Source organism: Phalacrocorax aristotelis, chromosome 1 (assembly GCF_949628215.1).
Source record: "Phalacrocorax aristotelis chromosome 1, bGulAri2.1, whole genome shotgun sequence".
NCBI classification, from domain to species: domain Eukaryota; kingdom Metazoa; phylum Chordata; class Aves; order Suliformes; family Phalacrocoracidae; genus Phalacrocorax; species Phalacrocorax aristotelis.
Window position 1 is genome coordinate 79,823,286 of NC_134276.1, and position 23,686 is coordinate 79,846,971.

At 36.2% G+C, this 23,686-nt stretch overlaps 1 protein-coding gene across 7 annotated transcripts in view; it reads left to right on the forward strand.

Annotated features, from left to right (window-relative positions):
- The window catches only part of STS (steroid sulfatase), a 116,052-nt gene that overhangs the window by 63,323 nt on the left and 29,043 nt on the right, over nucleotides 1–23,686 (forward strand). For all 7 annotated transcript variants that reach the window (XM_075094939.1, XM_075094954.1, XM_075094980.1 and 4 more), the window contains 3 exons: nucleotides 6,014–6,151; nucleotides 16,478–16,637; nucleotides 19,263–19,384. In XM_075094939.1, the coding sequence (XP_074951040.1) occupies nucleotides 6,014–6,151; nucleotides 16,478–16,637; nucleotides 19,263–19,384 (420 nt within the window). The remainder of the gene's footprint in view (nucleotides 1–6,013; nucleotides 6,152–16,477; nucleotides 16,638–19,262; nucleotides 19,385–23,686) is intronic.

Here is a 23,686-nt window from a genome sequence, read left to right on the forward strand (position 1 = left end):
CATACTGATAGCTTACCTGGCCCCACACCAAAGCTGCCTTGGTTTTTTTAAGACCACCCTTCTCCTAGCCCTTACACTGATTTTACATGTCTCACCCTGAGTTGGCAGAATGTCCTGTTGACATTGAAGATCCCACTAAACTATCATAGTAGGAAATCAGCACATTTGAGACTCCAGCTTTGTACTCTGGAGAAGACTTCGTTGTACGGGCTGTTCCCATTGCGTAACTTTAAAAATAATGGTAGCATAGTAAGGCTAATTCAAGACTTCCCACTGAATCTATGCTCCAGTTTATTCCTGCAGGAATGATTAAATATTTTGTAATTAGTTATGCATTTATTTTCTGTTCTTGTCAAACAGTTATATTAGCTAGTATTCACTCACTTTTGAGGTTCATATGCTGATGCTTCCTCTATGTAGAATCACTTGTCTTCTTAGGTGGATGTGTTCTGCTGACTGGCTAGACAATGTGCCGTAACGTCAATCTATTGCTTCATCCCAGAATTTCCACTTTCCAGTGGTTGTGTTCTAGCTCTGAATGTTAAACGAGTTGCATGCAGAGTTTATGGACTGCTCACCATATGTGCAGCCACTTCTTGTGTTGCTGTCAATGGTTTTATTATTTTCCATCTTTACCTCAAGTGTTGTGCTCAATGACTAGGTCTGAAAGTGATAATTACTTCCCCACCACAGAGACAAACTGATTTCCATATTTATCAAGGGGAAACTGGATGGCTCTAAACGTACCATAGAAACATTTGCATATTTATAACCTGAAATACACAAAAGCTAAAATTAAGATAGGGTTATCTTGGTCTTAGTTACTAAGCTTATTTTTATACAAAAGTTTTAGTCAGTGGACTTTGTAATCAGATCAGTGCATTAAAAAGTGAAGTATCTTTTTTCATCACACAAAATCAACATAGAGATTAAAATGATTGCTAGCTTGTGAATGATGGTGTGCAGAAGTTGCAACATTAAGTTTTCATAAGGTGAAAACCTTAGCCTTTGAGCCCTGAAGAGATGATGAACTGTGGAATTACCTTAATTTAAATCCTGTAGTAGGAGGAGGGTCCCAAGAGGTTTACTGTGTAATGGCTATATAGTTGAATGGCATCAATATATTTTCTGGGGGAAGTACGGGCTTCCAGATGCTTATGCACATAGGGTTAATTTGTAGGAGTTTGTGCATGTATTCAATGCACTCCTGGCTTGCCACTCACGGAGGTGAACCCTTTCAGCTGACTACAAGTTAGTTGTATTTCTGGTTAATGAAGCTGTTCAAAAACAAACATTTGTATCAGTAGGGAATTCTGAAACAGCAAATAAAAATAAATAAAAAATAAACCCAAAACCCAAACTGCCTCTTCTAGGCAGAGATATGATGGCTGATCTTCCCAGATCACTCTTTGTCCAATAATTGTCTCAAGCTTATTGTAACTCTCTGGATACAACAGAGGTATGTGAAAGTCTGCTGGAGTGGGAAAAGAATGTTATATTTACAGGAATTCCCTTTATTGTGAACTGTCTTGTCCGGAGACAGATCCTTAACCCTCATTCTGAATCCTGTTTCTTCGAATCTGGCAAACTGCTTTAAAGTTTTCCTCATGAATAGAGAGTCTATTTTGTCCTAATGCCTAGATTACACAAAGGTATTCTGTAGTCTACAGCTTTTTATTCATGTTTTCGTCAAGACTCTACATTATTTAAAATTAAACCAAATTAGTTTCCTGTCCTATTGACTTCAGATGACAGTAAGCTAATTTATGAATCAAATACATTTGTTCATTTGCTTGCTTTACTAAACCTTTGAACAATTTTTCTGAATCACTAACACATTTTTAAACACTTTATTGTTTTTCAATGTTTGTACCTTGTTTTTAAATGAAGTAATGTTTTATAAACCCTATATCTTAATGTAGATGAGTACAGTAGGAGTTTTACATGGTTCAAAACTCCAGAAATTATGTTCAACATTAGAAAGGCTGGTGCAGCTACCATTCATGCTGTGTTAGAGAAGTTGAACAGTGGCATGGCACTCTCAGTTTCCTTCTGAAGAACAGAGTCAGTTGCTCTTATTACTTTCACACGGCTATCGCTTCATTGAAACTGGCATTTTCACTTTAAGAATGAAACAACTCTTTATAATTTAACATAGTTTGAAGCAAGAGTAGAGAGCTGAATGTAGAGAGCGGTCCTCAGTATATATGGGAGGATGCTTTACTTAAATTTTGGAACGTCAATGTACTAATTAAAACAACTACCATTTTAATGCTCTCCTTAAACTGTTTTGTATCTTAAAAATACAAATGAAAGAAAACCGTCCAATGATCTAATCCCTTTGGCTGATACAATGTTAGCCACCTACACTGGGGTATACATTCCTAAAATGGCAATAGTAGAAGAAACTTGATTTGAAATGCTAGATGCTAAATAGCTTCAGAAATTATGCAGCTCCTTCAGTGTTAGATTGATTTTGTTGTTCAGAAATGTTGTCTTTCCAAAACTATTCTGTTCAAATCAGAAAAAATGTATATGGTAGCATCCACAGAGATCAGTGCACTTGTTAATTTTTTAGAATATGGCTGTCAAGTGAGTGTTTTCAATCAAGAATCCTTCCATTTTTATTGACAAGTTTTACACTGGGGATAGCAAGCTATTGTTGCTTGAACAGAGCTACAGTTTTCCCAGTGTTCTGGCTTATTTATCCTACAGTTTCATATGCAGTATAAACTCTTTACATCCAAAAAGTCTTTTAAAATTTGTATTGCTTTCTACAACCAGCAATGGGACTCAAAGGGGATACTAAGACAGCTGAAGTCCCATTCTTGTAATTCAAGAGCACATGATGTAGGATACCCTCCCAACCGTATTTTGTGGGTGAAGCAATATAGTTTTACCATCTTCTCTTACTCAGAAGTCATTTATCTATTCACCACACTTATTAAAGCGTGTTGCTCAAATAGTTGCATGTCTAGTATTTTGGGTAGGACTCATCTTACTACCCTTGATGTCTAATATGAAGGTGTTTAGTTTTGAGCTAATTGCCTGTTTTCTTTTTTTTAGTTAGTCAACAGGCAAAAAAGGCCTTTTTGCGGTTGTGATTCTCCTCTTCCAGGATTAGAAAGCTAAAATAGGTTAGATGAAGCTCCTCCTTGCTCATTAACTGGCATTTCCTGGGAATGTTTATACATTGATTTTAACTTAATTCTAAAGTCTCTGTGAAATCTACAGAAATAAGAGTGGAGGAGTTAGAGTAAAAAAGAAATTAAATTGGTATAAGGAAACAGTAAAGGATGTATTTTGCCTACTTGATAGTGTTTGCTTCCAAAATTGATATAATATTGCATGCAAAAGATATCTGTTCTTAGAGAGCCACAATACATTCTTTGCATTTTTCGTCTGTATTGGCTACCATTTAGAAATGCTAATAAGTGAATGTATTGCTTGTGTTAACAGTAGCCGCATCATTCAAATGCACTTTAATGGGTCTTATCTCCTGGTAGCACACACTTTATTGCTTATTTATAGTTTTTATTCTAGAGGATGTCAGTGTTCAAGATGAAAATAAAAATGGAAGTTTTGCTTCATTTCTGCAAGTGCATTGTGACTGCCATTCTCTGACAATAGTGTTAATTGAATTACCATTAATAGTCCATCTGTAATGAAAAATGTTGTTGCTAAAATAAACTGTCATTTTAGCATTTGTTAATTAACCCTAATGTAGCCAATCCTCTTCGTGTTTAATAATCTAAATGAAAGAAAATGAAGTTTTACCACTGAGTTCAACAAGCTTTAGATGAGACTTTCTATGCATTTTACTGGGGTGTTTTTTTCTGGAATGGTTAACACTTGAATGTCAGATAATTTTATTTTTTTCAGGCCAATTCAAGCTACTGAACCTTGTTTCAAAAAAAAAAGTCATCATAACGATGACTGATTTATTTAATTTATTGTGATAGCTAGACATTTTTCATTGCTTCTCATTTTTTTCCCAGATTAATTAGGAAATCAAAATGGCCATTATTGAATGACAGCAGATGTCTCTGATCACCAGAGATCATTTAATGTACTCTACTGAGTGAGATTCTTGTTTTATTTTCATTTTATATACAGGATGAATTTGAAAATCCAATTTCATCATGCAAAACTTTGTAGATAAGAAACTGCATTTGTGCAATCCTATTTTTTATTATTATCATAAAATCTTAAAATCATACATAGGTACAGGGTGGAAGGGTACTCTGGAGATCAAGTGGCTGAATACCCACACTAAATGTCCTAATCTATCAAGATACTCCACTTTTTTATCATCATTGCCACTTTTCCAAGGGATATTATAATTTATTAGCAAGTACATTCTCCAAACAATCTCAGAAGCCAATGGGAAATTGCCTCTTTCTTTCCTGGCACTAAGTCCACCTGCTGCAGCAAGTGAATGGCTTGTAAGATGGATCTGCGTGATTTTCCCTCAACCCACCAACTTTAAAATGTCAGCCTTTGAAACAGATTTTCCGCAGATCTGTTGGGAAATTTCAACTCCCACAAGGTTTCAAAATTTACATAAACAAATTCTCCTACTGTTACATTTCTTCTCTGCTCCTAGTTTATAAACAAGACCAACAGGTATCACTTACTTAACTGCTGATGTTCCTTTATTCATGACCCAATCATTTGAGCTGATGAGAAATGAACACAGTCAACCTTTTTAACAAGGCAATTCTGGAATGCTATAACATTAAAAGACAAGTAGAAATGGTAGCAATAAGGTAAGATAACTACTCCTTATCCAGAAAAAAGAGCATATCAACAGAAGTGATGATCTGAAAATAGTTAAAGAAGACTCTGTATTTCAAAGTTTTTATCTCATCCTCGGACATAATAATTGGGCATCAGCTGATGAACTAATTCTTGGTGGGCAGGTGAGCAAATCAAAATTGCCATTCAGATTGGACCATTGTTGGATGTTAAATGAAAAGAATAAAGATAAAAAGGTTGTGAAGACAGAATTATCTTTATATGCTCTGGGATCCCTAAAGTACAAGGTTAAAGCTCATTTGCAGGCTGATGTGAAGAAGTATATTCTTACACTTTGGTTGGTTTCCAGGACCAATAATTTTAGATTCCTATTCAGTATAAAATTCACTGGAGCAAGTTACAAAGAGCGACTTCACTCTCATTCATACAGAAACCCTCTTTAAAGAACTCAGTCTAAATAGGTTTAAATGTAATTTATGTGCACTGCAAGGCTCTCACAGTGCCAAGGTAGTGTGAGGAGCCCTTTGTGAAAATGAAATGTGAGCCCACAGTGCCTTGGAGTTTTAGGGCATATCCATGTGGATTATTCTTTCAAATGCTTGCACGTGTGTGTGTTTATTACCTTGCACGTTTTGAGTTTAGTCAATGTCTATTCTTATATAATGAGAAACTAGGGACTAATTAGTAGGTTTGATAATGAAACCATGTGGTGTCCAGAAGCACTCCATATATTAACTTCCTTTTTTATCTTAGAATGTCTTATTCTAACACTCACACTGAGGTTTTTTGCCATGCTGCCTCTATAGATTGCTAGGCAGCAAAGCTTTACCCCCAGACCCTTAGCTCTATTCTGCATGCTGAGACTCTTTCAGATATCCTCTGCAGTTTGAATCTTCTTGCTGAGGGGTTTCCTTGATTGAAAGCAACTGCTTCCAAAGGTCACTGGCTCTCTGTGCATCAGCCCTTTTCTCTGATATGCACAAATCTCATTTTATACTTTAAGAAACCCTGCAGCAATTGAACCGTGGTCTTGATCGCAGCAAGCCTTGTGCAATTGTCCGCTGCTGTATGCTACATAGTGCCAATTGTTATGTATAATAAATAATGTTTATATGGAAAGCAATCTTAAAAAGGCATAAGGGCAAAAATATTTGTACATGCCAAAGTTAATGAAAAAAGCCACTTGAAGACATTAAAGTTGTTCTTTTTCTTCTGTTTGTTTGGTTTGGTTTGTTGTTTTTTTTTTCTATTTTAGGGCAGATTGTGGATGTGCTGGAGAAGTATAATCTGAGTAATAAAACTCTTGTATACTTTACATCTGACCAAGGGGCTCATATTGAAGAAATATCCAGTTCTGGAGAAGTCCATGGAGGATACAATGGCATATATAAAGGTGAACATTCTCTGATGATTCTTAAAAACTGTGTCAGAAACTATCATCTCTTTGGTTTTTCTCCAAAACTGTAATTTACTCTGTGGCCAAGAAGGTCAAAAGTCAATTGCTTAATAGTTAACGTCTCACAATTGTCAATCTAAATTCAACCATAGGCAGTAAATATAAGGGGTTTACTTGTCAAATACAGCAGCTTAACCAGAGTACATACTCAGCCAAAGCTCTGTGGAGTTTTAACACTAGCAAATATACTCTTGAACTGGGCAGAGACACAGCTTTGGAAGGATGTCAGTTCATAGTACTTTACTGTAATGGCTGGACAGCAGAATAGGAGGGAAAAAAAGGTGGTTGGTAAGCCATCAGGAATTGTAAGTAGGAGCTAAATACCACGGAGTGAGTGAGATCATATGAAGATAGGATATAGAAAAGGTGGGAGAACCAGTAACAGAGTCCAGTGTATTTGTTACAGAAAAATTAGAAAAGGATAGTTAGATTAAAAAAGAAAAATGAGGAGTTGAATTGAGTTTGGGATGGGCAAGTTCAACAACAGCGAGAAGAAGACAAGATTTCAACCACAAAAGACTGAGTTGGAGAAGAGAGTTTTGAAAATAATGCATAACACACGTACTGAACTGAAGACTGATTTGGAAATGGAGAGGCTTTAGTTAAAAGGACATAGTTTAGATGTATTCTTTCAGTGAAGGTCTTGAGGAGATTAATACTCCAAAATCCATTTATTCTGTGGAGGCTTAAATTGTGTTTAAAGTCTACCTTACTGTAATACACTTTCTCCCAGTAATAGCACACACCAATACTGAAAGGTACTGGTTTTGTTGCAGTAGGGTGACCTTGAAGAAAGAAAAATTCCAGCTTAGCAAACAGCTGCTTTTACTTTGTTCATTCCCATGTCCCTGGCATGGTGATCCCTTCACTCAGCAGGAACAAAAACACACCACTGGATACATCTGAGAACGTGATTCCAACATGGGGATGAACATAATTATTGTTAGCTATGTATTTTTGAGAAAGGCAGAAGAACAGGTAATAGGATAATACGATGAGAGAATGAAGAATGTGGAGATGGAGGAATTCTACTTGATAGTATTGCTATAACAGTCACGGATTGGTCATAATCAAAGATTATGATTATTCAGTCACAGATTGCTCATAGACAAGATTGTGAAATAGGAAATAAAGGATTGCCTTTCACAAACTGCAGAAAACTGTTTTCCAGTGTGCAAGTGGTGGACACACAGCGTCAGGAAAAGGAAAGTCAAAATGTTGTTAGTAATCTTCAATCGTATTAAAATAGGGTAAGAATGCTTGGGTTTATTATTTATAATAAAATGCAGTGAATATTCTTGTCCTTTTACCAGAGATAAAGTTCTTTTCATTCTTTCACTAGGAAGTGGCTGTATAATTTGTTTTCCTCTCATATTTCAGGAGACAAGATCAAGGAAATCCAGCAGGTTTTGGAAAGTCATTTACTAAACTTAAAACTTCTAGTTGTAGAGAGAAAGAAGTAAATTGCCTTTAGGTACCATTTTTTTTAAAAGAAGTGCTGCAGAACTACAAAATCACATAGTGGTTGAGTCTGGAAGGCACCTCCCAAGGTCTGTAGTCCTTGCCCCTGCAGAGCAGGGTCAACTAGATCAGGTTGCTCAGGGCTGTGTCCTGTCAAGTTATTAAAATCTCCAATGATGTAGACTCCACAGTCTCTCTGGGAAACTTGCTTGAGTGTTTGATCACACTCACTGTAAAAAAAAAAAGCTTTTCCTGTTGTTTAAATGGAATTTTCTGTGTTTCAGTTTGTGCCCATTGCCTCTTGTCCTGTTACTGGGCACCACTGAAAAGAGTGGTATCTACTGAGGTAAATCCATGTATCTGTACAGATGGGTAACATCCCACTGAGCCTTCTCTTCTCCAGGCTAAACAGTCCCAGTTCTCTCAGCCTCTCCTCATAGGTCGAATGCTCCAAACCCTTAATAATTTTCATGGCTGTCCTTTGAACTCACTCCAGTATGTCCATGTCTGTCTGTACTGGGGAGCTCTGCACTTGGACCCTGCGTGCCAGCTGTGTCTCACCAAGTGCTGAGCAGAGGATAAGGATCACTTCCCTCACCTTGCTCAAAACATTCTTTCTAATGCAGCCCAGGATGTTGGTCTTCCTTGCCACGGGGGCAGATTGTTGGCTCACGTTCATCTAGTTGTCCACCAGGACCCCCAGGCCCTTCTCTGCAGAGCTGCTGTCCAGCCAGTGAGCCCCCAGACTTTGCTGGTGCTAGAAGTTATTCCTCTGCAAATGCAGGACTTGGTATTTCCCTTTGCTGAACTTCATGAAGTTCTTTTTGGCCCATTTCTCCAGCCTGTCAAGGTCCATCTGGATGGTAGCACAACCGTCAGTGGATCAGCCACTACTACTGGTTTTGTGTCATCTGCAAAACCGCAAAAAGGAAGAACGACAGACGTACACAGTAAGCAATAACAATACAGTGAGGTTTTCAAGCGAGAATACTCCCCAGTTTTTAGTCAGTAGGTATCTGTCTGAGAAATGACCCTTACATTTTAAAGATTGCTTAAAGAAATGCCACACAAGCAAAACAAGCAATGCCAAAGTCATGAGGTCACCAGCTATCACATGGGTGCCCTTGGGCTAACGCCAGAGTGAAATGTGTCTTGAACATTAGCACATAGGCCTTACATAGTGATTTAAGTAATTAAGGAACCATATGGTTACATATCTAGCTGTAGGCATAGCCTGAGGTGTTTTAGAAGCTCTAAAAAATATTTGCTTTCTAGAATGCCAGACATAAGATACAAGATAAATGATGAGGCGGAAAAAAAAGACAAATACACTGGGGAATATGCCTTCCTGAGGAACACTGATTGAATGGAGTCTTTTCTATTAAGCCTTGCAAAACTTTGTATTCACTCACTTAAAGAATGGAGAACAATTTGAAATCGATCTTACATGAATTAATAAAAAATCTGATTGATGGGGTTACTTGGGGAGTGATGTGGCTTCTTATTTTTAAGATCAGTTGTGTGGTTTACAGTTACCATCTATGCTATGCTGGCAAATGTTGTAATATACTGTGGGAGAGAAAATAATCACTATATAAGAAAGAAAGTAACAATTGTGTGAGAGACATCCTTAATAAAATAAAAAGAACTTAAAAGAGCCAGGCAATCAGTTGAAGATACTTTTACCATTTTAAAATACAATGAATTCTGCTTTATCTTCCACTCTCTCCATCTCCATATCAGTTCTCAGCTTAACAGGTATATTATGCATTATTTTCTAAAGGGCTGAAGTGGAGGTGATCAATTATTTGCATAATTAGTAATTTTCATATCTAAGAATTAATTCATATTAACAGCCATGTTCAATGAAAAGTGTTAAAGGTCTATACATCTCTGGCAGATTTAATGAAAACCAGGCCTGTGAAGCCCTAAGTCTCAGGCACTGAGGTATCAGTGTGCCTAAAAAAATAAAAGAACAATCTTTATAATGTGTGCATGCACTAGGAGTTTGCTTCATCTGATGAGTAGTTTATAAAACTGGGAGACATGGACGTCCTTTCTCCCTGTCTCTGTTAGATAATCTCCACTACTTACCAGAATATGAGTGCTGCATGAATGCAAATATGAATCAAGCCACTTAACCCTCTTGTCAGAGCTGGAGCAGTATGTTCAGCCATAATTGGTTCCACCCTAAAATCAAAAGCTCTCAACAGATCTCCACAATTCAAATTCACTGATTTGTCTTGATATCCAGCCAAATGAGCACCAATAATAAAATTTAAGAGGAGTTTGGAGAGTTGGGCTAGTGCTGCAAGGCTGAATGCAAAAAGAGGAAATTGCTATTTGTAGATCTTATTACTCTGGATTCTGACTGTAGAATGGTCACTGTAAATTTGGATAGCCCTTGAAATTAGAAACCAGAGTTAACATAGTGTTTAACTAGTTGCTGTCATATACAGTCTGGTTTATCTCTTCAGTATCCTTTTTGAGGAGACATTATATAGTAATATTGAAGTGATGAATCAAAATAATGGTGTCTCTTCCCAGTGGCCTTTTTCTGATGGTTGTCAGGATCGGAAGCCTCAGAGGAAGATGCAGGAGCTCTGCAGTGAATAAAGACGATCTCTTCCTAATCCTAGATAGTATGACCTTGGATTAAGATGTGAATCCTGACAATTTAGATTCTACTAAGAGTTTTAGCATTAGTTATATAAATTTTCATCATATAAAGATGGAATTCCACTTTGAGTCTTCCTAAACTCTTAGCATAACCTAATAATACTGTTTCCTCACTGATATAGGATAAAGTAGGGAAAACTTATTATACCTTCCCTAGCTTACCTTTGTTTTGTATACTTTTAATGTGCCTCTTTCCCTTTAATACCTCATTCAGAAAATAATTTTCGTCAGTCTCTTCCATCAATCTTAACTGATGATTTTTTCCTTGTCCATAATTTCTTGTTAATTTCTTCTGTGAACTATTTATAATTGTGCAATATATTATTTTAAAACAACTTTACAAGTATTACCTTTTGGATTTTGCCATGAAGTATCTACTACCTGTTTATATACTTACTTTTTAATATTATCCTTTTCATCCTATAGACTCCCTGTTGTCTTTGTATCTTACTGATGTGCATTAAGCAGCAGTTTTTGCATAGGTCTTTTTTCTTAAGTATGCAGTGAAGGTTACGTTATGAATAACTAAGACCATAGACCCTATTTCAGTTATTTTTTCTCTAATTTTCGTTGTACTGCAAATATTTTTACAGAATTTGAACTTGCATCTTGTTTTCTGTTCATTCAACAAGGTGTCAAGTCCATTATCTTTTCTTCTGAATTTGATCAGCCTGTGATACTTTGTGTCCTACATGGATTTTTCAATTCTACAACTCACTTCCTTCCAATATTGAAGTAAATATATTAAAATAACAAGGGACTTAATACAGAATAGCATCAAGGTAGCTTACTATTGACTTTTTTGCAAAATGTTGTTTGTTTTATCTCTTTGTTTCCTGCCTGTTAGTCAGATTTTGATTCATAGCAACCTTTTGTCTCCTAACCCATGATTAATGCTCCAGAAACTTTTCCTGAAGATCCTTGTCAACGATCTTTCAAAGGTTTAAATCTAGATACAGCAGCCTCTAAAACAAAAAACAGTGGCTATTTTAGTATTAATTTCTTCCCAACAACTCAAGATCTTCTGAACATCTGAAGGACTCCTGGGTGCATACATGGTAATATACTTTTCCTGGTACATACATGGTAATATACTTTTAATGTTTTGATCAGAAACTGATCAGAGAAATTTAGTTTCTCTCAGAAACCTACTAGTTCCTGTGGACATATTGGGCCAATGGTTCCTTTATGACGTTTGGGCTTGTTAGTTCCTTTGGGAACTTCCAGTTCATGATATATTTTTTTGAAAAATCTTTGTTTCTATGCATTTTCCTATTTAGCTCTTTATTGTTCATACCAGATCACTGAATGCTTTTTCATATATTGGCTTATAAGTCATATATGATGTATAATTTATAACCTTTAAGTTATTTCTAACATATAATTGATTATGGCTTATATAAATCATGGGTTTTTTAATCCTGTTAATATTAACATTTTCAGATTGACATATGGAAACTACTGTGGTTAATTTAAGTCTCTTCTTAAAACTTTCAATGGAATTTTTTTATCTCTTCCCCTCCCCCCAAGTTCTGTAACATTTCTCTGTTAAAACATATGGAACTTTCAGGCATTGCTTTTGTACGTCATATCCAGGATATCTGCTCTGACTTCTCCTTAGGTATTTTTCATTATCTTTCTCGTTAGTATGACATCTGCAATTTAAACATGTTTATTTTAGCTAGTCACCTTAGCATTCCTTTAGGAACAGAAATAAGGTTAGATTTTCTGAAATATTTAAATCTCTACTTTAGAATAAACTGACCAGAATAAATAAATGGAGTATTCTCTCCCTTGAATAAACAAGAAGCTTAAGATGACTGGTCTAAAGGATGGCATTATATTCTTCTTTGGTACTCTGAGATACTGAATCTAATTATTTTGTGGTGATTTTTATTTAGTTGCTTAGTGAATAGTTTCTTGAATTAACTTCAGCGTGTTACGAAAAATATATCTCCTGTTGCATACTTTATAGCAGTAAACAATCAAGCCATTAAAAACTACTCTTTACTTCTTTTCTCACTATACTATTTCACCAGTACATATGCAGGCAGTGGAAGCCTTCCTTCATTATCACTTATTAATATCTATCCCACTCTGTTACATATGGGATTTTCTATGGAGTCTCCTTGCATCTTTCAATACTCATACTGTCAGCTCCTTTTGGACATGTAGATAAATATATTTTGACTGTACCTTGGACTGGCACATTAGCAACACTGTCTTTCTTTGTATTTATGAAGCATTTAGCACAATGGATACAGACAGTTAGCTACTGTCATGCTTCTAGAGTGGGTTATGAGTTATGCTGCTAGTGGAAATGGAGTCAAATGCTGTTAATGGCAAACCATTTAAACATTATTTTTAAGTGCTTTGTGCCTTAGAAATAGATATATTCATAGTTACTTTGTTAATATCCATGAAAAATAACAAACTGATGTTCTTTAAGGATTTTTTAAATCACATCTACTGCAATTCTGTGAGAGCTAAAAAAGGGCTGGAGGAATTGACTGTCTAATATTTTATTGAAATTTATTATTTTTATATTATTTCATTACTGCAGTGATATGTTAATTCAGCAGTGTTTCTTGAATCTATAAGTAAACCTTTTCCTATCTGTAAGCCACAGAGAAATCAAACTGACCATTACTTTGGCCTCAGGAACTATGCTGTTGCATATTTAGTGATATTAGTTGGAGTTTCACTTTTGACTTTAAGGAGAGCAAGAACTGACCCTTTTTTCAAATGTTCTGTATTTTTATATTCTCTCTGAAGTGATCAATTTTTTTAAATAATCAACCCATCTTGTAATTTTGACTGAAACAGAAGGTATCTTGAGAGACAATTTCATTTGATTGGAAGAAAGATCAGATGAGAAGATGTCCAAATGAGCTATATCTATTAGATTCACCTGTACAAAAACAGCTCAGGCTGAAAATTAACAAAAGCAGTACACGGAACAGATTAAAAATCAGTAAAATAAAGGATGGCCTTGCCATTGAAAAGAAATTGTTGTATGTTTTATAAGGTAAGCAGTAGTAACCAGTTTTCATAGTTGATATTTGTAGCATAAAGTCCACTACAGATGGGCAGAGTAATTAATTTCCTTGTATTTTTTCTATCATTCAAGAGAATAAATTGGGTTTGGAAGCTTTCTTTTTAGAAGAATATAAGGAGGAAGGAAAGGGTAGCATGGTTATAATCCAAGTGATCTAAGAAAGTTATTTTAAATGGTTTTCATCATTCATCATTCAAAATATTAATAGTGATACACCACAGAGTTCTCCTTTATATATCATCTGTTGTAAAAGCTCTATTCCCAGAGTTAGGTAATAGCAGTCAATTTAAACCAGAGGGAGAAAAAAAATATATATTCTTTTAGCTAAGATTTGAAATAAGGTTAAAATGGAAATTTAACATCATGTTGTGGATGACTGCAGAGAGTTATGTCTGTACTTTGCCTGCTCCTGCAGATTTTTCAGGAGAGGTGAATGTAGGCTATTGTTCAGTGTAACACCAAAGGGTGCAACTACTCAGAAAGCATAGATAGCTAAGCATGAAAATACAGCCTGGGGTGTTTTATGCTGTTTTAAAAACGTTTTTAGAAGAATTTAAGGGAACAAAAATAATATATAGCTAGGCTGCCTAGGGTTTGCCAGGCATACAGACTACTAGGTTGCTGCATTTTCTCTGTTTCAGTGTTGTCAACTCCAAGCAAAATACAAAACTAATGAGTCAAATCCTGAAATATCAAGAGATTTTATTTTTAAATAATGACCTTTTGTGGATTTTTTTTTATTTTCCTTCAAATATTTTAGCCATTTGGATGTTTACTTCATGTTTCAAGCATTAGTAGTAAAACCTTGATTTATTTTTTAAGGAAAAAGGAATGCAGATAGCTTGAACAATGTTTAAAAGCTAGAGTTTTAAAGACATTTTATAATAGGGGATTTGTAATCATATAATGGCACTAAGTAACTCTAGTGATGTCACTAAACACGGTTCTAATAAAGAACACCACCACATAGGCATAGATAATAGAAGACAGTCTTCCACAATGACCTATAATTCCTGCCCTGGTTCACTGCTATTCCTAACCTCCAGAGATATCAAAAAATTATGCCCCAATTAGTCTTTTGAAAGGAAAGCATCAGTCACTCCTCCATAGATATAAGCAAGGAGATGGCCCTGCTGTGGAGTCCATTTTGCTTTTTGTGCCTCACAGAAGGGAGGCCAAGTTTGCTGAGTGCTCCCTTTGTGCTTGGGTAATGTGCAAATTTTCTGTCCTGTTCTGTAATGATTCAAGAAAATTGTACTGTGAACCTAGGAGCTGTGAAACTGATCCAATATCTAGGTTTTAAGAATTGCAACATGTGTGGATTCACCACTTACCTTGAAATTGCTCTTTCTTCAGGTTACACAGGAGGCAACAGTAAACTGAGAATTTATTTAAACAATACAATCTAGCTAACACTGTTAGTAGATTCAGACAGGTCTACAGAAATAAAAGGAATGTTACACTTAAAGCTACCTATAGTATAGATTAGCTCTTAAGAGTTTTCTGTCTGTCCATACTGTCCAGTGAACAAGCTATTGTGATGTTTACACAGAACTAGGATCCAGCTCATGAACTAAATCATCTCCCCAGCATAATTGTTAGATGAACAATATCTTATTTTGAGGATATCTGTAATTTTATGTTCTTATACTTTTCCTGGATTTTTATTCAGATTTAACTACTCCCACTCAACAGGATCTGTGAACCATAACTCCGGATATTAATCTTGACACTTTCCTGCTAGCTAACAAATAATCCCCACCAAACTTTTAAAATACTAATGACTGTTGTACATGGATAGAATCACCTTTTCTACAGATGCACACAATCTATTGACATCTACACTGGTCTCAAACTAACCATATTAACAACCCGTCGGCATACTGTTGGGTGAACACTTCCTTCTGCCAGGTGACAGGTGCTTTAAACCTCACCAAATAACACCTTTATAAACTTAAATCTACATTTTCTTTAGGTTTTTGTTTTGAAAATCTCTTTTTTACAAGAATGCAAACAAAAGTCATTCATGCATCTCATTCCTGAGGTTTAGAATAGGTAGCCATGTGTGTTATGGTGAAAATGGAATCACATTTGACGCAGTGACAAAAGTAAATTTTTAAGACTGCTTTAAAAGATGGATAGTCTTGTTGAGATCTGAATTTGGCACTGCTTTCCAAGAAAAACTTAGCAAAGACTGTTGCTTGAAGTAATGTTGGATATTAGAAAGTCTGAGTTTTCTGATGTCAGACTAGATAATCATGTGTCCCTGACTAGTAAATATTATAAATTCTGTTAAAGCCCATGAAAAAAGTAAGCAAAAATCTGGTACAGCAAAGAATCATGAGCTAAAGGTTTTGCAGCCACAAGACTGTTTATATGTATAATGGGTACAGATTGCTGCAAAAGACAGTTTTCTCTCTTGAAGTTGCCACTCACCTCTATGAACAGTAAAAAACCTGTAGAAAACCTTACTGAGCACTGAAAAACCTGTAGAAAAAACATGTGGATTCTGAATCCCCCAGTGCTGAAATAGAGAAGATCATTGAGGAGTCAGTAAGGTAGACAGCATGTATGGCAAAGCCATATGCATTGAATTGGAGAATTCAGTAACGTAGTTAATTAGTACATTCTAAAGTTATTAAGCACCATTTTTAATAAAATATCATATATCTTCTCTAGGTTTATACCTCATAGGCATACATCAATTTATTTTTCATTCTGGGTTTTTTGGTTATATCTTCACATACCTATGTGGCACACTTATCTAGACCAAATTCTATATGGCTATTTCTACAAAGAGCCTTTTCATCTCCTACAGCTGCTATATAATTTTATTTATAAACTAAATACATTTTATAAGCTCTGTCTAATACATATTAGTAGATTTACTTTTAGAAGGGTACAGATTGTAGTTGGAAAATCTAAACCTAGCAAATTAAAAATAAAATAAATTAATGAAAGATTCTAGCTAGACAGAACGTTTACTATTTGGAAATTGAATCTTGCGGGGCGTATTTTTCTGAGAAGAAATTGATTTTCTGGCAAACAAAACTTTCATTTTTCAGGTGGAAAATCAATGAACTGGGAAGGAGGTATTCGTGTGCCAGGGCTTCTCCGTTGGCCTGGAGTCATACAGGCTGGTGCCTATATCGATGAGCCAACAAGCAACATGGATATATTTCCTACCGTAGTCAAACTTGCTGAGGCACAGTTACCCTCTGACAGGTACACTGTGTAGTTATCTCTGTTTTAGAGGAAGTTTCATGAGCGTTTTGTACATCCTAGTGATGTCTATTAAGATACAGGTTAGAATTAAAAGACAAAATTACATTTTAAAAGGACTTTTTTGTCATTACTTACAGTAGTATGTTGTCTTTTTTCAAATTGACATACTGATATATTTTACAGAAACATTGTGTGTACATGCAGCTTAACTTGCAGAACAAGCACCGAGCAACGTGAGAGTAAGAGGATACCACCAAGAGCAACATACTGTCAAATCATGGCCTAGAATTATTTACTAACAGCAAAAATGAATGTATCAAAAAAAGACTCTCTTCTGCATGAGTGAACGAGGTAGAAAAAGAAAATGCAAGCGTAAATTATTTTAAACTTTACGAGCTCAACCTTGGCCTTCTTAGTATAACAAAACACATCAAAATGCCTTCTCACAGGATTTTTTGTTGTCTACCAAGTTAGTGAAAATGATCCCTTATGGAGTTTTGGAGCCTGATAAGAAAACTCACTGGACTTCTAAAATTAGTAAGACGCTTTACTGGCATTCCTACAACCCTGTGCTTTGTCTTGTTCAGGAGATACCCAGTCACGGCAGCAAGGTGTCTCCACCTAAACTCTGTTGCCATCCATGTCTTGTAAGTGGAGAAACTAGGTGATATGCATATGCTTTGAACACTTCTACCATACACAAACAGCTTTTGAACACAAAGCATCCAGAATCTGCATGAGGAAAACCAGTGGTGAGCAGAGACACTGTACTAATGATGATTCATTGAGTGCTTGAAGAAAACGGCAGGGCAGGACATGTGTAAGACATGAAAAATTAGTCAGACTGGTCCTGAGAGATCCCCTACAAGCAGTAACAGTCGAACCTAAGCAGTTGAAATTGTTCTTAATGTGGTCCAATATTATGCACTTTATTTTCATATTGCTTGAGTGAAGACTAAGCACTGATGTTTTATTTTGATCCCCTTGATAGAAATCCCAATATACAAATAAAACTTCCACTTGCAGCTTGCTCTGTTCTGATTCTTCTGTGTAGACTGTCCTGTAATTACTGCTTCATGGTCGGTCAGAGTGGGATGCCATAGACTAGCTTGAAGCATCTTTGATACAGCAGCTGAATTCCTATCACTCCATTCATTTCCCCCTGAGAAATAAGAGAAATTACTATGATTAGGATTCAGTCACTAGGAGGGAACAGGTTAGAAAGGGAAGGAGGAGGTTCTCCTAGTTAAAGAAGAAAAATAAGTCATCAGAAAGAAAAGGCTCATGTACCCTCCCTGAAACCAGCAGATGTGGGAATGCAAGAGTACTGGACACATGTTACTGGAGACAGCCTTTTCTCCAACAGCCTGTAGAACAGAAAGTGCACAATAGGCATGCGTGTGTCCTGCTCTTAGCTTGATAGTGGGCAGACCTGCAGGGGCGAGACAAGAGTGCATTACTCAGGAAGAAAACAGGAAAATTTGAGAGTGGGAAAGACCCTAATTCACCAAACCCCCATGGACAAAGATGCACCCAGAAAGCAGAGTTATCAGACAACATTTCTTTAGGAATTCCAGTATGTTTTCCTGCCCATCCTTTGAGGAAAGTCCTACTCAGAATTGTGCTGTTGCATCCAATTGCTGCCAAAAATTTCATAGTCATATGTAGCTCGTGGCTTAAAAAAGTGAAGATGGTACCTGTCTTGTAATGGTTACACTAATGTGAAAAGGGTTTTACATGGTGACGAAAATTAACATAGACATTTAAGGTTTTAAAAGTTTCAAGAACGTTTTTATGAGATGTTGCTCAAAATACTTAAAAAATAATTACCTGCTAATCTGTATGTCAGCAAAAAGTAATTTCCTATAAAACTTATTGTAAAATTTGTAATTCACACCAGGTCAAAAATGCAGATTGTGTTTTCTCCCCCGTCAGCTGATTCTAACAATTCATAGGCTTAATTTATGGAAACATTTAGATGCCTTGCTTATTTTATAACTCCATTTTGATGTAAATTGACTGATGACTTCAAAGCATGATCAGAATTGTCCAGCAGAATTTAGAGATTTTATATATATGTGGGGGGGAGGGTGTGTGGTGTTGTTGATAAACAGACATTTAAATATAGTTAATTTTCAATTTCAAAATTACTAGCTGTGTATTAAATCCTGGCATGCATAATATGGTGGATAGAGTTCTTACCATTACTTCCAGGGATGTTAACACGGCACAGCATATATTTTGTGGTTTAGGGTGACTCTGGCCAGACGACTCCCAAATAGCTTGAGCAGGTATCTGTATACCTGGAGGGCTGTGTTGTAGCAATGTACTCATATATGTCTGGTCACCTTCTCAGAGAAAAAAAATAAAAAGAAAAAAGATAAAAACGGGTTGAGGAAGCAACCATTATTAATGGCAAAATGTAAAATTAATGTTTCCTCAAATAATGTAGAAATCAAAGGGGAAGAGTACCTGAAGGTTTCTTCTCCAAATTGACCAAGCAGAGGAGGCCATTCACATCATGAGATTTACTTTTTTAAGGAGTGGAAATGCAGCATTATAATATCTTCTCAGTAAAGTGAGGTTTGTGTTATTCTTCTGATTTTGAAATTATTTCTTACTCAGAATTATTGATGGACATGATCTGATGCCGTTACTTCAAGGAAAAGTTACCCGATCCAAGCATGAATTTCTCTTCCATTACTGTAATGCATATTTAAATGCAGTGCGCTGGCATCCAGGAAACAGTAAGTAAACTTGCCTGTTCACATTTTAAATATTTCATATAATTTTTGTTGCAGCTTGAAAAGCATCAGGAAAAAGCATCCACTTTTCTTTTTGCTAGAGTCCACCGATTCACCATTTTACTGTTTGACATTAATTTGTTGCTATGCATTACTGTTACATATCAATACAATACTGAGGCCTATGGTATCTGAAACTATCTTTTTCTAACTTGCCTGAGAGAGAGTCTGTGTCACAGAAATGAAGTGGTCACGGTTAACTGTTTCATCTTCCTAAAAACGTACAGGTAATAGGATGGCTTGCTGAATAACAGCACAAGTGTGATGTCAGCCTGGCCATTTTTATCCCTGAGATAGCAAAGTATAGAAGAATCACTAAGTCGAAGTTATAATTATCCAATAAATGAATGCAGTATTAAAGTGTCCCTTTTCATGCTTTATATGAATGATATAATTCCACTTTGTAGGCCAAGGAGAAAAGCATTTCCTACTGATCCACTCCTTTTAAACTAACAACTCACTGTATCCGGTAGCAACTTCTACATAAACCAAGGCATATTTCCCGTTCTGTAAAAACCTCTATGCTGAATGAAGACAAACACAGCTTTGTCTCATCTCAGTTGACACTCAAAGTGACAACTTGTGTTACAGCTTCAAAATGATGATCCAAGACAGGCTTTGGTGTACCATTTTTTAGTTTAAGTACCTTGGGAAAGGACTTGCTTAATACTTATGTACAAACTTAAAACAAGTTGGAAACTTCATTTTCTTGGCCACCTGTAGGATCACTCTCTACCTGTCTTGGGCTTTAAACTAGGAAAAGAGAAAATATTACATATAACATTTATTTACCACTACTTTGCCTTCATTTGATCAATAATCATAAGGAAGAACCAAGCAATTGGAAGAAGTGGTTATCTAGTACCATTATGGTTCTGAGGTTGGATGAAATTATTCTGTGGGATGACGAGAAGTAGGCAGAGCTCCAGGCGGGCAGAGAAGCTGTTTTGCTCAGACATACAATTTTGCAAGATGAAGTTCCCCTTGTCTGAGGAAAGGGTCATCTTTGTTACTCGCTGAAGGTGAATTGAATGGGAAATGTACGGGAGCAATGATGAGGAGCTGGTCCATTGTATTTACTTGAGGGGCAGCAATGTAGATTGTGGTTCTTCCTTTATCCTTCCTCCAAGGCAATCACAACAGAAAGCCCACTCAGAACCTGGCTATAACATTTTCATAACACTGGGCTGATTTTTGTATGGAAGCATTTTTGTAATATGACATTGTCAGCTTACAGGTAGTGTGAGAGTAGGCAGTAGCCAGATATTCCTCTCTACTCTTTTTTGTACCAGTCCCCTGGAAGCGCTCAATGCCTGCTTCTTTCTTACATCTCCAGTCTCAGATCTTCAAAAATGCCTTTTCCGCGTAGACAGTGCAATCATATTTCTAAAGATATTTGTTGCAGTCAGCTTAAGGTTGGCTCCTGTTTATCTCTCTCCATGTGCTATTGTTGTATAGAGATAAATATACTGGCATTACAGCTGTATGCACCCAATACTATCAGCGTTGCTGTGGGTGCTCATGTGGAAAAATGAGTAATGTTGGTTTTTCTTTTGATATATCAGCAGCTCTGTATGAAGTAACTGGTAAGTTCAACATGCATTATATTACTAGTTAGAGTGTTATTGTCTTCTAGCCTCCCACCACAGCTCGATCTTTACAGCCAATCTCAGAGTCCATCCACAGTCACTATTTCTGCTCCTATTAAGTGATATTTTAGTGTATGAAAATGAACACAAGTAAAGCAGAAATATAATGCAATGCCTTTTTTATTTCTTTTTCCTGGAGAAGCAATTATTTCAAACATTTAATATAAAATGTTGCAGAGCTTTTGCCTAGCAGCAAAGAACTAGAAGTATCCTATAGCAGCAGTTCATTCCTTATGCTTAGGAGTGCATCCCAGAAAGTGGATGAGGGCACGTTCATTAAAGACAGACTAGAAAGCTGGAAAATTGTGCAACTTTCACTTAACCTCAGCATGCTACTACTACCAGTTACAAGGCTGTAAGTCTTTGGGGTTTGGGTATAGACTGATCACCATTCCTATCTCCATATCTCCATACTCCATGCCTAACACACTTTATGGCCTAAGTAAGTACCACACACCTCCATGAGGACACACATTTTCCAGTATGGCTGTAGGATCTCTCATCTTTTAGTTGCACCTTGCCAGAGACTGTAGTCAGGCAAATAACAGTTCACAGAGGACTGCCAGAATCAGATACTTAATATTCTTATGGATAGTCTTGAAGTGGTGATATTCCTATTCTAAGAAAAATCAGGACATTCTTGTATAAAAAAAAAAAAGTCAATCAGGAACAGTTGTCTCTCTTTGTGTATTGTAAATGATATTTTAGATCGGGAAAGGCATGTTGTTCTTGATCTGTGTTCCCCAGATAGTTAACTAGATTTAATGCAGCTACTTTGGAACTAAATAAAACCATGCTACCTGCAGATTGTGCCTGTATGTACGGGCCCAATGCTGACTAGCTCTGCCTCTCACTAGTCCTGAGCATTAGTGAAAGAAACTGAGATAGTGTGAAATGAATAACTCCAGCTATGTTCAGCATCTCCCGCACTGCTCTGCTGATGGATCCTTATTAAAAGGATAACTAGTTTGAGACTACATTATAGACTGCTGATGTCTCCAATAAATGTGTAATTTCTATTAATTTTAAAGATGTACTTTTTGAAGAAGAAAGCAGCAACAGCCAGAAATTTGTGGAAGAGAAAACGTACAACTGCTAAGGAAAATTATATTTATTTATTTATTAACTACCGTACAATCCATTCTAAATAAAGGATAAATGGGCATATATTGCATATATTCACTTCTTAATGTGTATATTCTCATATTTATTACTGTATTTGTTTTGGGGGAAGGCTTAGCTTCAGCTTGTATATTCCAGGTTTTATCCTAGATACTCAAAGTGTAGGATTAGCTTTGATCCTAAGGAAAAATGTATATACCAGGAAGTGAGAGGGAAGGAAAATTTCTGCTTAGTCTGTCATTTTGTACCGTGTTGCCTCCATCACTCCACAGTTCCCTTAGTAACTTTATCTTTGCCATTGTTAGATTTCCACTGTGCTTCAGTCAGAAAAAAGGACTTTTGTTTTAATTTTTGACTCTTAGGCTATATATATTAAACAGGTAAATTCAGTGTATGTGAAATTTATAGTATTTGCACACCTATCCCTTTCTTGCAAGCTTCTGAAGACTGACTTAAGCAGATGTGTTCCTCACATTATCCAGGGAAGGTCAGAAACTTTAGGGTGAACAATTACCATTTTATGTTTATATATTTAAAGGCTAATCATTCCTCATAACCAAATCAATACACATCTTCATTAAGACATATTAGTTAGGTCAGTTACTGCATTCACAATATACTTTCCCCTTCATCAGCCCTTTGAAGGGGCATTTAGAGGATGTGTGCTACATAATGCTCTTCTCAACCAGCACTTCAAAAGTTAAGCCTTATCCTTTCTAGAGAAACATGAGGAAAAGAATCTCTCTTTCCTCTACCCTCCTCTTTCCCAGCCTTCTTCTTCATCTCTCTTTGATTCACTTACATTTTGCCTGATATTAAAATATAGTGCACATTATTCTTCACAGTCGGAATTAAAAAAGGAATGAAACATCTTCTTTGCTCATGATTCATGTCTTGCTCTCACAGACCCGTGCATGGTGGCACTTGCTACCAGTGCCTTTTGGAAACAACCAAGACATATAGTCCTAGTCATTGGAGGATGATTTCCTGTTATTTTGAAACCTTATAAACATGTGCAATTTCATTGATCTGTTAAAGATACAGAGAGGAAGACATGCTAAAACAGTCAGCAAAGTACTGTGATTTCTCATTTTCAGTGCTAATAAGCATTGAGAATACTCCACGGCTGCCTGGTGTACCGTGTAAGTACCAATATACGAAAGCAACACATTTGGAAAAAAAAAAAACAACCAACCAACCAAAACTTTTCTTTCTGCCTAGTAAGGTGTAATCACTTAGGTTTTTTTATTATTAAACATTTACATTTAAAACAAAGCAGGTGTAGGATTTGCCGTTACTTTCTTGAACTGAGCCACCCAAAGTTTTACGTAGCTTTCTGTTAGCTGTGTGTCAGATTATGCTTTGGCCTAATTTAACTCTGATCACATTTTCTTCTGCTAGTGCAAGTAGACCAGTACTTGTGTATTTGCTAAACTTATAATTTAGCATAACTGAATACTAAAAAACTATCAAG